This window comes from Pimephales promelas, chromosome 6 (assembly GCF_988280905.1).
Source record: "Pimephales promelas chromosome 6, fPimPro1.hap1.1, whole genome shotgun sequence".
NCBI classification, from domain to species: Eukaryota; Metazoa; Chordata; class Actinopteri; order Cypriniformes; family Leuciscidae; genus Pimephales; species Pimephales promelas.
In genome coordinates, this window is record NC_142774.1 from 38,353,293 (window position 1) to 38,367,128 (window position 13,836).

At 37.1% G+C, this 13,836-nt stretch overlaps 1 protein-coding gene across 1 annotated transcript; it reads right to left on the reverse strand.

Moving 5' to 3' along the window:
- Window positions 1–1,321: 1,321 nt before the first annotated feature.
- Window positions 1,322–9,682, reverse strand: tuba8l2 (tubulin, alpha 8 like 2). The gene is made up of 5 exons (XM_089132544.1): window positions 9,631–9,682; window positions 8,508–8,581; window positions 4,679–4,901; window positions 2,443–2,591; window positions 1,322–2,352 (listed from the first exon to the last, which is right to left on the reverse strand). The coding sequence occupies exons 2-5, from the start codon at window positions 8,508–8,510 to the stop codon at window positions 1,378–1,380; spliced, it is 1,350 nt and encodes a 449-aa protein (XP_088988670.1). The 5' UTR covers window positions 8,511–8,581; window positions 9,631–9,682; the 3' UTR covers window positions 1,322–1,377.
- Window positions 9,683–13,836: the final 4,154 nt, after the last annotated feature.

The window sequence follows — 13,836 nt, forward strand, 5'->3', positions numbered from 1 at the left end:
GAAAACGTAACCGTGACGTAATACGGCTACCGGGTTAACCCATTCAATACTGGCATAAACGTGATCCATTAAATATTTATTCATTGAATATGTATTTAAACAATTTTTTTGGATTGACATTGAACATGTAATATTTAAATTCACAAAATTAATGATTCGACTATCTGGTAAAGATAAAAAAAGATAAAACTAAGAGTTTGGAGCTAATGTGGTGATTGACTTATGTATGGAGAATACCATTTACACAAACAGAAATAGGCTAATAATAAACCTAACATTATGTTGTTTAAAATTGAACTAAAGCATTATATTGCAGCCATAAAATATGTATTTTGTGTGTGGGGGGAATTTATTGTGTTATCCCCTGTAGGCTATATATATTTTTGAAATATTCAGTCTTTTCCCCCTGTTGATTCCTTTAATAATATTACTATTATTATGTAAGATACTAGTGGAATACACCATGATCCTCTTTATGTGTATGTTATTGTTATACAATAATAAAAATAGATACAATGCTGGAAAATTCCAGAACAGTTTAGCATAATGTATAGTCCAATACCCCCATTTTAATTGGGGGTAATACATATCTAAAAATTAATATAATCGTTATTCTATTAAAAATTTACATTTTATTGTTAATAATGCACATATTTATTATGCAAGCATTACATTTATGCTGCTCTACAAAAAGTGACTAATTCTAGATATAAAAGCATTTATCTAAATATATTGTTTAATTATTAGTATTTGCCATATTAATGCTTTTTCCATAGATAAACATTTTGCATTAGGGATGGGCAACGATTAATCGCATCCAATATAAAAGTTTGTGTTTACATAATATATGTGTGTAGTGTGTATAATTAATTTGTATATATAAATACCCACACATGCATGTATATATTTAAGAAAAAGGTGTTAATAATATACAATATTAATTGTGAATAAATATATATAAAATATATACATGCACATATTTCTTAAATATATACATGCACGTGTGGGTATTTATATATACAAATTAATTATACACACTACACAAACATATATTATGTAAACACACTTTTATTTTGGATGTGATTAATCGTTGCCCATCCCTATTTTGCATGGATTGCATTTAGACCATTTCAATTAATTATTAATTTAAATAATATAACCATATTACCATAATAGCTTATGATTAAATAGTGTTGATAATATCCAATATCTTACAGAAGATTCATAGCCTATAAAGTATTAGTAATCAAAATCTAAAATGTGGCATGCACTTTACTACTTGACAATGTCAAAAAATATTAAAAGAACCACCACAACAACATCAGTTAAACTTAATTTTATTATATTTCTCTGGTAGAAAAATAACAATTTTCCATTTTAGTACTCTTCACCCTCCTCATCTTCCTCAAATGAATCAAGGCCCACTTCTTCGTAGTCCTTCTCCAGAGCTGCCATGTCTTCTCTGGCCTCAGAAAACTCTCCTTCTTCCATTCCCTCGCCCACATACCAGTGCACAAAGGCCCTCTTGGCATACATCAGGTCAAATTTGTGGTCGAGACGAGCCCAAGCCTCAGCAATGGCAGTGGTGTTGCTAAGCATGCACACCGCTCTCTGCACTTTGGCTAGATCTCCACCAGGAACCACAGTTGGGGGCTGGTAGTTGATGCCCACCTTGAACCCAGTGGGACACCAGTCAACAAACTGGATGCTTCTCTTGGTCTTGATGGCAGCAATGGCCACGTTGACGTCTTTTGGGACCACGTCTCCCCTGTACAGCAAACAGCAGGCCATGTATTTTCCATGTCGTGGATCGCACTTCACCATCTGGTTGCAGGGCTCGAAACACGAGTTGGTGATCTCAGCCACAGAGAGCTGCTCGTGGTAGGCCTTCTCGGCGGAGATTACCGGAGCGTATGTGGCAAGCGGGAAGTGGATGCGAGGGTACGGCACCAAGTTGGTCTGGAACTCCGTTAAATCGACGTTCAAGGCGCCGTCGAAGCGGAGCGAGGCGGTGATGGAGGAAACAATCTGACTGATGAGCCGGTTGAGGTTGGTGTAGGACGGGCGCTCGATATCCAGGTTCCTCCTGCAGATATCATAGATGGCCTCGTTGTCCACCATGAAAGCGCAGTCGGAGTGCTCGAGGGTGGTATGGGTGGTCAGGATGGAGTTGTATGGCTCCACCACAGCCGTAGACACCTGGGGAGCTGGGTAAATGGCAAACTCTAGCTTGGACTTCTTTCCAAAGTCAACTGAGAGACGCTCCATCAGAAGGGAGGTGAAACCTGAGCCTGTGCCTCCACCAAAACTGTGGAAGACCAGGAAACCTTGCAACCCCGTGCATTGGTCGGCCTGTGCGGAAGAAAGAACAGAACTTGCATTTTAGTCTCTGTCAATTTGATCTCATTGGCAAGTACATGCAACACAATTTTTTCACATTACCAGTTTGCGTATGCGGTCCAGCACTGAGTCAATGATCTCCTTGCCAATTGTGTAGTGGCCTCGGGCATAGTTATTCGCTGCGTCTTCTTTGCCTGAGATGAGCTGCTCAGGATGAAACAGCTGACGATAGGTGCCTGTGCGGACTTCGTCTGGAAGAATAACATACCAGTGCCGTACAAAGTTAGTGCTAACAAATCACCAAACCCTGGACAGTGATGTTACCTAAATCTAAAACTATTAAAGTACTTTAACATTGAAATTAAAATAAAACCCAAACGATAATTAATATTAATTAATACTAGAATTGTCACATTTCTCCCTGCCTGTCAGTTTCATTAATAGTTTCTATGGTTACTCATTTCATTACTTATTCTGGTCAACTGTTGTCTAATTAATTCCCTTTATACAAGTTCCCTTGATTCAATTGTGAGTTGTCCGGTCTTGTCAGTGTATATGTGTTGTGCTATGTTCCTGCCTTCCTGTGTGTTTGTCTTATATCTAAGGGTTTATATACAACCCAGACGTGACAGAAGACCGGACCAAGACAATATTTTGTTGTGGTGTTATTTTTCCCCATAGATCTGCTGGCAGTAAGACTGTTATGCCTGGAGCAGATGGACCAGTCACTGGAGGATTGTACCCAGGACTTTTCAGATCTGGCATGCCTTGTGCACTATTCGGGTGACTCGCTCACCGTTTTCTTCCACACCTGCCTGAGCGAGCAGGCAAAGGCACGCCTGCTAGCGAGGACTTCTCCGCCTAAGTGGAGTGGGTGCTGGTGAACAATGAATCCGAGTTCACGATCAGTCCCGAGGAGGACACCACCAGCCCCACTCAAGAGCCCAGCCTGACACTACCCAGTGAGATGGACACGACGCCTGAGCCCACTGTAGACGGAGAGCCAGCGCAAGGAGCGACTGAGCCCAGAGTACACGTCTGACCAGGTGTGTGAGCCGGCTTCATCGTGTGCCTCCATAGGAGGCTATAGTGCAGTTCAAGGGGATGAATTGACACTTACACAGCCACCGAGGGCGAGTCATGAGTTTCTGGAGAATGGGTTTGGGAAGAGGATGATTCCATGCCCCCACTGATACAACCCAACTTTGATTGCCTACCTTCATCTGCGCTGGTCCCACCCGGCCTCCCTCTCCCGCCTCTCTTCTGGAATCACCTAATTCATGACCAACGCCTTTCGTCAGCCTTAGGGTTCGCTTGGGTCCCCCTGCTCTCCGTCTGCACCTAAGGCTCTACCACCATCAGTCGTCCTTGAGGAAATCCCAGCCATGGCTCCTCCCTCCTTCAACACCGTCGTGTGGTTTCACCCTGGCTGGATGCTGGGGTGCCACCTAGCTCCTGCTCCGCGCTTCTCCATGGTCCGTCCCACCATCTGCATCACCCTGGTTTCACCTCTCACCTCTCCTGTCCTCGTTGGGACTGTCAGCGCGAGGTCGCGCCTTTCAGGGAGGGGGCGTACTGTCACAGTAATATTTAGTTTGACTGTTTTCTGGCTTTGTTTTCTCCCTGCCTGTCAGTTTCTATGGCTACTCATGTGCTAAGTTATTCTGTTCAGCATTCGTAATGTGTTTATATGTAACCTAAAAGTGACAATAATAGCATATAAATACTAAAATAGCACTAATCATGGGAACAAAATAACATTTAATTATCAGTGATCCATTCCAGATTTGCTCATGGTTATATTATTATAACATTTTAGATTTCAGAAAATAATTCAACTATTATTTATTAAGTAACATTTAATTTAAATGATTTAATACAAATTATTTTTTAGATTAAATTATAAAATCTATACATTTTCAATATAACAGACCGTTCTGCTCGGTTATCAAATTACTAAAACTTTAACATTAAAATGAAAAATTTCAATACGTTCTTATTTCAAAATATTAATAATATAACCGTATACAAATTGTATTAAAATGCAGGATCTTGACCCCTATGCCTCTGAAAACATTTATCTTGATTTATTAATACGCAATCAGTGTAATCATTAGTTTGTGATAATAAATGTAATTATTGATTGAGAACAGTCTTTTGTCCAGTTGCTAATAAATACAAGGTTTTTTACTGATTAAAATGGTTGAAACATTGCATTTTAACAGTGTGCCGTCCCTTTTTCTTTCTATTATAAATGCAAAGTGCTGCTTGGCATTGCAATGATTTTAATGTATTTTCAAATGCATGACCTTAAACTTAACACCATGATGATATTTACCAATGACCGTTGGCTCAAGGTCTACAAAGATGGCACGAGGTACGTATTTGCCAGACCCAGTGTCACTGAAAAAGGTGGTGAACGAGTCATCATGACAACCCACTGGTTTGTGGTCAGGCATCTGGCCATCGGGCTGGATACCGTGCTCCAGACAGTAAAGCTCCCAGCAGGTGTTACCCATCTGGACGCCAGCCTGGCCAACGTGGACAGAGATACACTCACGCTGTGGAGAGGAAACAGATTATTAGAAACCAAGTAGTGCAGTATGGCATTGCAAACATGACATATTAGGTGACAGTACATTCTGTAGTGTTCATCAACATTCATGGGACATTTGGCAGTCAATATGAAATCAATACAAATTTCCAAACCCAACTTTTTCCAAACCAAGACTTTTGTTTTGCACACCAGGGGGCAGAAGCAAACAAAAACGGCTCTTAATTGTGCGAGGTAGGCTTATTACACAATGTCAATCACAGATGACTGACATCTGCAGCTGACAGGACAGGACTAAAGGACTAGCTGGATCACTCAAAGCCCCCAAACACATTTGTCGTCAGCCATGCTGATCTAGATGACAATCCTGAGATAAAGTCTAAGCCAGCCTTGAATTCGTATCATGACATGTTAAACACCTCTGTTTGTTTGGAAAGGGAGTTTCCTGAAAGACTCGACCTGGGAACCATTTACGATGTGACGTTTATGGCACCATCGGCAGACAGGCCGTCTAACCCCCATAGTCGTCATTTTCTCTTCGCACATACACACAAAACACCTTCCACAAACATGTCCTCGCTCCTCACACACACTCTAGCAAGTCTGAAGCAGCATGAAAAGGCTTGAGGTGTCGACATCAGCCCCAACAGGTTTATATCAGACAAGAAAGCAAGCTGCACCCTAATGTGGAATTTTAGTATGTGTGCTATAAGGGAAATGGAATAAACAAAAGAATTAAAAAGTAAAAAGTTATGTTCTGGTTTTCTGTGGCCATGTTACAAAAAATGTATGAGACAGCGAAATGTGCTAAACAACTACTTTTCAAAATGTTTGGGGGTCAGGATTTTTTTTTAGTGGCAATAAATACATTAGTTATAAAAATATATATATATATTTTTAACTTTCTATTAATCAAGAAAGGGGGAAAAAGGTACGAGGCATTTTTAAAGTGATAAATGTCAGCGTTGCATTTTAAGACACTGGTGCAACCGGTCACAAGGTTGCAGTAAAAGTGCTCTGTAATGATTCAGCACCTAAAACTGTGCCTGCGCTCCAGAGAGATGATGGCCTACATCAGCCTGAGAAGAAATATCCAGACTCTTATTCTCTGTCTGCATGACTCTTCCTCTAAATTCATTCTCCTGGGGTTGGGACACTATTTTTACCCCTCTGTCCCTATTGGTGAGTCAGTGGGGAGTGGGATGGTACATTACACAGGCACATGGGACTGCCTAGTTTGGGCATGGCAGCCAGGTTAGAAGTTATTTATGGGTTGTTACAGGTCATCTTTCTCCACTAGCTCTTTTTCCCCCCAACCAAATCCTCCACCACCAACCCCACAATGAGTTGTCTTCATTTTTTTTTTACTTGTCTCATATTTCTTGTTCTCTCAGTATAAACCTGGAAGTTGTAATGTAAAAAACCTTTTTAACCCCCCTAAACCCCCCTTAAAATAGTTGCAATAGAAATATGCCATAACTGTGTTTGGGTGTTTCTCCAGTTTGGAGGAATCATTATTTTTCCATTTCCTTGACCTTCACCATTAGAGATTGATTGAATCGACCATAACAGAGTCAGATATTAATATGGAGTTTGCTGAACAGCGCCCAAATTGTAGTTTTGCTATTTGTTAATATAATGTCTGACATACCAAGGTGTTGTCATCAGAAAAAGAAAATCATTTAAGAGGGTGGAGCAGGTTATTTCATTTTTGACGAAAGATTACATAGAATAATGTGCACGATTCATCCGACCATCAAAATTGAGCCGTTTTAGTATTTACTTTTTTAAATACTTTGTCAATTGCATGTTCACAATAGGAATTATCCTAATGTAATGAGCACAAATTCACTTGTTCATTTAAGTGAACTTGATATTTGTTTTTACCTTCAACCGTATAATGTGTAATGATTACAAAAAGAGCATTTAAGCGACTTACAAAGTGGTTACAAAGTGTAAGGTGAGATATGACAGACTAAAGTTTGTTAATCGTTAACTTTACTGGGTGGCGACCGACCTCATCTCATGACTTGTAAAATGTTTTGTTTTTTTTACTAGAAATAAATTAGCAATTTCACATTGCAAACCCAATTTCCATGCTTTAGAGAGCCAGCTTGCAAAATAGTGATGTTTCAGAGAACATTCAGTAAGAAATCTTGTAAAATGGTTCAGATGGCATCCAAAAGACAAACACAATGTCCTCATGAGTGTGACTGCCACGTTTAGAATGCGAGAACCATTTGTCCTTGGAATTCAGCATAAACAAACTCCTACACACATGGTTCTAATATATTTTCCATGTAAAACCGGCTTAGAGACTTACAACTTCTTTAGTTCTTAACAGGGGGCTTGTTGGCACTAGTCCATTTTGCAATGCATGTGGGTTTATTTCAAATGGCTGTTGGCACATAATATCACACACTTACCCAAAGCTTGAGATTCTAGAACATTCACAAACTATGAATCACCTTACTGAATGATGCCATCTTAGTCATACTAAGAAAAACATTTATTTCACCTTCAACTATAATTACATAGTCTCTGATTAAGATGCCTCTTTCTCTTATTATTATGCATATTTTCAACCAGCATGAACATCTTTGTGTCTTTTTTTCTGGATCATGGGACATACTGAGGCAGGAGCCACATCGGTGTTCAGTAAAATCACAAACACACCCATAACCACACCCATAAGTGCTAAAGGCATAAAGCTCTGACGTGCTGATAAAATGTGGTCAAATCTAGCTATAAAAATAATATGGCATATAAAACAGTTAAAATAACCATTAGGACTACTTTGGGCTAGTAGTCACTTTTAAAGAGACGGTTTTTATAGATTTAATTTTTTTATAGATCTTTTTTTATTTTTTTGCTAACGTGTTATTAAAATTCTAAATACACAGTTAATAAAAAGCATATCCTTAGCTCGCTAGGTTTCCATCCACCTGTTGTTTGTATACGCATTTTGAAATATCATTTTTTTAAAAGCTAAATGGAAACGCCCAGATTTTCATAAATTCAAAAAATGCGCACTAAAAAAAAATAATAAAAAAATGTGTGGCCTCGACTGACTCGGATGAATATTTTATGCTATAAGAAACGTGGGTATGAACTACGATGAAAAAAAATAAATCCTCTATATACGCATCAAAAAAAAAAGTCACGTGACTGAACTGGACCAACCTCGTTGCACAGCATTTAAAATGCTGCTTTGGTTGACTGAAATGCCCAATCTGTCGTCAAAGTGTCTTGTTATAATTCCCTCTTGAACTAACTGCGTTCCCAGCTGCATCCGCATCAGAAACGTATATAACATGGCCGCGTTTGTTTCGTTTGCGCGCTCAATATTATAGGCCTATAATACTATACACAGTGGCTTATCCTACTGCGTCAGCTTGCATTTTTCAAAGTAATATTTAGCGCCAGTTTATCGTGAAGTGATGATTTAATTATCTTCGACTCGCTGGATGGAAACAGTGCTTTATTCGCACGTGTTAAAAGCGATATTCCAATTTTGAGCACATGATAAGATAAGTTAAATGCATCCGTGTTCAAACATGTACTTACAGGCAAAGAGATTTAGATCTAACAATAAAAAGAATATTCTACTCACCATTTTGCTTTAGATTTAAGGGGGGTTTTCGCCGGGAAAATAGTTTGATGAACACTTGTCCTCTCACTGCGTACCTGCAATGTGGTATGAGTGAGTCAGTCTCAGTGGCGCACTGACAGCAGTTTGATTTTATACTACAGCAACTCAGAGGAGGGGCAACCTGACACTCATGTGAAGCGGTGCCTGTGATGCAGTATATTTAAACCAACACAGAAAAAAACATGCAAACCAACGGACACAATTTCAAAAAATAACAAAAAAAAAGAAAAAAAAGGACAATAAGTCAGGTCAATGTGGTATTAAGTCTAAAGCTAGTTATTTTTTTTTTAAACGTAATGAATAAATCTAACGACACAAAAGTATATACACTGTAGTGTCTTAAGATAGACAAACAAATGAGCTCTTTGTTGAAGCTTTAATGTCGAACGCAGAGCAATATCAACTGGCACGATAGCCTACGCAGCATGTATATTTTCTAATACGACACTTCCGGTTCTCTCGTATTAACCATAGATATCAGGATATCTCGTCCACGCTGCTGGCCAATGGAGGTCGACGTCTACACCTGGCGGCCATCTTGTCACAGGCAGCTCGCTCACTCGTAACATTGTGTTAATGGTACATGTACTTTTTAAATAACCATTACTTGCTCAATTTTCTACCGATTTTCAAACGGTTTGATTTGTTATAAACGTCAGAGATGTAGTTATGACACAGCATACTTATGAATAATAAGTGTATAAATAAATAATCATCCAGATAATTATAGCCACGTTAATAACGTTTGTGAGAAAACAAACCGTTTGTAAATCCGGTAAGATTTCAACGAGATATAAGAGTATTTGTTTATCGTGCTGATATCTAGCCTTTATATAGATATCTATGGTATTAACCCCGTAACTGCTGGTGCAATGTGGAGTCCATAGACTGTAAAAAAGAAGTCACATTCTTGCCACACACATTTGCAACACAATAAAAGTATTGCAAAAGAAAAATAAGGTATTGAGCAAAAATAAATACATAAATAATAATTAATTGCAAAAGAAAAATAAAGGATAGATGGAGAGAAAATGAGTTTAGCAAAGGATAAAATAAATAACTGCAAAAGAGAATAAGTATAGACCTTATGCACCCCTATGTATGCACCAGAGAAACGAGGTCGCCGCCATCTTTAGAATATTGTTTTTGAACTTCCGGTTTCGCGGTCGCTCTGTCCGGATTTACTTAATGTAAAGTTAACGAAAGTTATCATGAGCATTGTAATGTTTAAAGCAGACGTTTTAACAAATGTCTGTAGACCGGGGAAATTTTAAAACGAGCCGTTGATTCATAAATAGGCAAGATCACTGTGAAAATACAGACCGGAAGACAGAAGACAACGAGCTGAAAATGGGCGGGGCTACAATTTTTTTTTATATTTTTGTAAACAAAACAAAACAAAACAAAAATAGCCTACAAACAAAATAGAGGAAAAATAAATATATGATTAATTGCAAAAATCATTGGCAGCTGGAAAATAAGCTTAAGAACATCGATCATGTCTCTGCAACAGACTTTTAGCATATGGTTGACCAACAGTCGTGTTTTCCATGCAGGAAGAGGAAGAAAACTAAAGATATAAATATATTTTGTTAGTACTTTGTAAGTTTGTGAGAGCTATTTTTGTTCAATTTGGAGGTATTTTTTTTAGTTATTTATTATTTATTTTTCTAATAGCCTACAGAAGAGACATTATTTCATTATTTTTGAAACCTGTCATAATAAAACATGTTGAGTAACCTCTGAGAAGCCTATCTGAATTTGTGTCTTGTAATATAACATTTTTCTATTCATACAGAGGAGGCATAGCCTACTTTAAATGTATTGAAATTAATAAGGTATCTTTGAGTAAACTTTGAGTATTATTTGAGTATCGGTTTGCTGGGCCAAGTGTCCTGGTTTTTGGTAATCAAAATATAGTCATCCTATATTAGCAGCAATGATTTTGCAACACTTTCCATGGCCATACTCATTCATTTGCCGCGCTCCTTTTATTTTGCGTTTCAGTCAAGTGTGAGCTCACAATACCGTTTTCCCTTTCTGCTTGACTTTTCTGACTGGCTGCATCCGAAATAGCATACTTCCCTATAGGCTAAAAACAGTATGTGGCAAAAGACGTATGTCAGTATTCACAGTATAAGGGTGTAGGCAAAAAGTACCTGAATGGCATACTACTACCGAAAAGATTCTGAAGTCTGTATGCAGTACACAGTATGCCATTAAGAACACATGTGGCTGCGTTCAAAATCACATTCTTTCCTACTAAATAGTAGGTAAAAATCAATATGACAAAAGAAGCCAAATTCACAGTACTCGTAGAAAAGTATGCAAAAAGTACCCAGATAACCGGTGAGATTCTGAAGTGTGCATAAGATGGACACTTTACTATCCAATAAGGGCACAGGAGAGGATTTGTGAATGATGGTAAAGTGACGTGACTGACATGGTGGGTCACATGATAAATGACACCATGGCAACTGTGTTATTTCAAAACATTACATTCATACTAAACACACTTCAACTATATAGAACGTACTTTTTTAGCAGCTGTGAAGTAATTACTTATTGATTTAATATTGATTACTTATTGATTATCATTGAATAAATTAATCAAAACGGTAAACAACACTGCATAGCAGTGAGTGAAACAAATGAAAAGCAAAATGCTGGGGTGAATAACAATAATTCCCCTTTTTAATAATGAGTTTTATGTATGAAACAAATAAACAATATATGTAAAGGAACAAAATGTACTGCAATCACAAATTTCCAATTTTTAGACACCTTAAGTTGGTAACTTGCCGAGTTTTGAATGTCCTAATCTGTTGTTTTAGTGAATATGCAATGTTGTTATTTTCCCTGTTAAGAAATGTTGTTACTGATGTTGCTGGTGTGACTATGTGTGTGAATGTGTGTGCGTTTTTGTGCATGTGCGTGCGAATGTGTTTGTGTCTGTTGTTCTTTTAATGGACCCAGGCATCATCTTCTGACCTCACCACAACACACCCTCCATCACACCCTTGGGACAATTTGCCAGCAGCGTGCTGAACCTAAGAGAAACTATAGTAAAAATCGAATTAGGTAATCAAAAATCTTATAATATATCCATTTTCTAAAAGCCAGGCATGCAGTTAATGACAAAGTGTAGCTGTCCCACAGGCCAATGCAAAATTGGCCTAACCAACGGATTTCCTCACTTCCTCACCAAAAAGAAGCAAAGGCTGAAACAAAGGCTGCAAAAAAGGAACTAGTGAGGCTCGACAGAAATACAAGCAAACAGATGACGATGCTGAAAGCATCATCTATATTGTTTATTAGATGTGAAGCTGCCAGGAATGAGCTCATCTTGATTGTTCAAATCAAAATCAAGGGGAGTTCACCTGTGAGATATGCACAGAATGCAAAATCGGTTATGCAAAAAAATAAAATAAATAAAAAATAAAAATAAAAAAAATAAAAATCAAATAAATTCTCCCCTAAAGTGAAAAATAAATATACATTTATTTTATGCTAAGTATACTGCAAATATATTTACATATGTATATACTTAAATACCCTGCAATTGTACTTTTGGTATACAAAATTGATATACTTAAAGTCTCCTAAATTAGAACTAATTTTCTAATTTAATACACCTTAGTTATCTGGAACTATGGTCCATCTAAAGATAAACTTATATATTTGATTGTGTTAGTGGAACTGTTAATGATCATACTATCCTTAATAATAGTGATATTAAAACACATTTTGGCTTAATATTAAGAAATGTGCATTGTGCAATGAAGAAGTACTCAAAATAAAGTTAATTATAACATTTATATCAGTAAGTCTCAAGCGATATAGCAGTAAATATATTAATATATTTGTAGTATAAAATACATATAAAAAAATTTCTCTAGGGTTTATTTATTTATTTATTTGATTGATATTTTTTCTAGTTTGATTAACATTAAAAACATAAATCAACTTTAAGATATGCGGGGATCATCTTTCACTAAGCCATAACTGACTATGTTTACTAAGGCGGGCATTTTGAGATAAATTTGTGAACATTTATCTGTTCAAGTTCAAGGAGACATGAAATAGAAATCATTTTTTTCACGCTGTCAAAGACATTCAAGCTTTCTGTGGGTGCTTAGGACAAAACTTCTCACACAGTGCGGGAGTTCTCTTTCACATCTTCTTGCTCTTTAATGGTTAATTTGATAAACAAATAATGAACTTCCGTGACCATGCAGCACTGGTTCCTTCAAATGACTGGAGCATCTTGCAGGCTGCACACCAGTATCATGACCTGTCTCCACCAGAAATGAACATGCAACACAAGGTAGTTAAATAAAAGGATGACATCTAGTGGAGAAGCCTAGTAATAGCCTACGATTAACGTCAGAGATGGCGTGGACACTCATCTGGTATCAGAGGGGACTATTTCCAACTAAGTAATGTAAGCTATTTCAGAAATGTGTTCTCAGAAATTCTGTTTGAATTATTTTAATGTGTGAACATAATGCTGTTGTTGTTTTTTTGCACACGGCCTAATCAATGTCATGTTGGCCTACCATGACATTGATTAACATAAAACTTAATCAAGTGTATAAATCCAAAAGGATCAATTTGGTTTTGAGCATAAACAAACCAGGGTAAAGGTGAAGACTTTTCCATTAAATGCTTTTATTTGGAGACAGACTCAACAGTCATATTTATGGCCCTGCCTAAGCTGGCCCTCTAGTGCCTGTTAAAGCAATCACATCAACAGTGTGCTAAATGAATGAGCTAAGCTGCTTATAAATCTGCTATATGATGTCACTTTTCATTTTAGAACACATCCAATATTTGAATTAGGCTACTTGTCATATTACATAACTGATATTGTCTGATTTTATTGTTTTTAGAATGATTAGATGATGGTAGGCTACATTATAACAATAATATACTGTATATATTTTGTAAAGTATGTTATTATTTGGATGCTTTTGAAAAAATATTTAGATCAATTACATATTTATATTCAATGTCTCTTGAAATATTGTGATTGTGTTAAGCTATATTATTATGTTCTATTGTTGATTAGACATTGGCTTTTTATATAAAACACATTTGAGATATCAGATGATTTGAGACCAAAGTCAATAATCGCACTTTAAACTCAAACCAATTGAAAGAACTTTAAGAGATTTTTGTTTGTTTGTTGTGTCTTTACTTTTTGTCCAGCTTTTCCCAAATAAACCCCAAACATCTTGTATGAAAGCTGATGTATCTCCGTCTCCGTTTTAACTTTAAATCTTAAAAA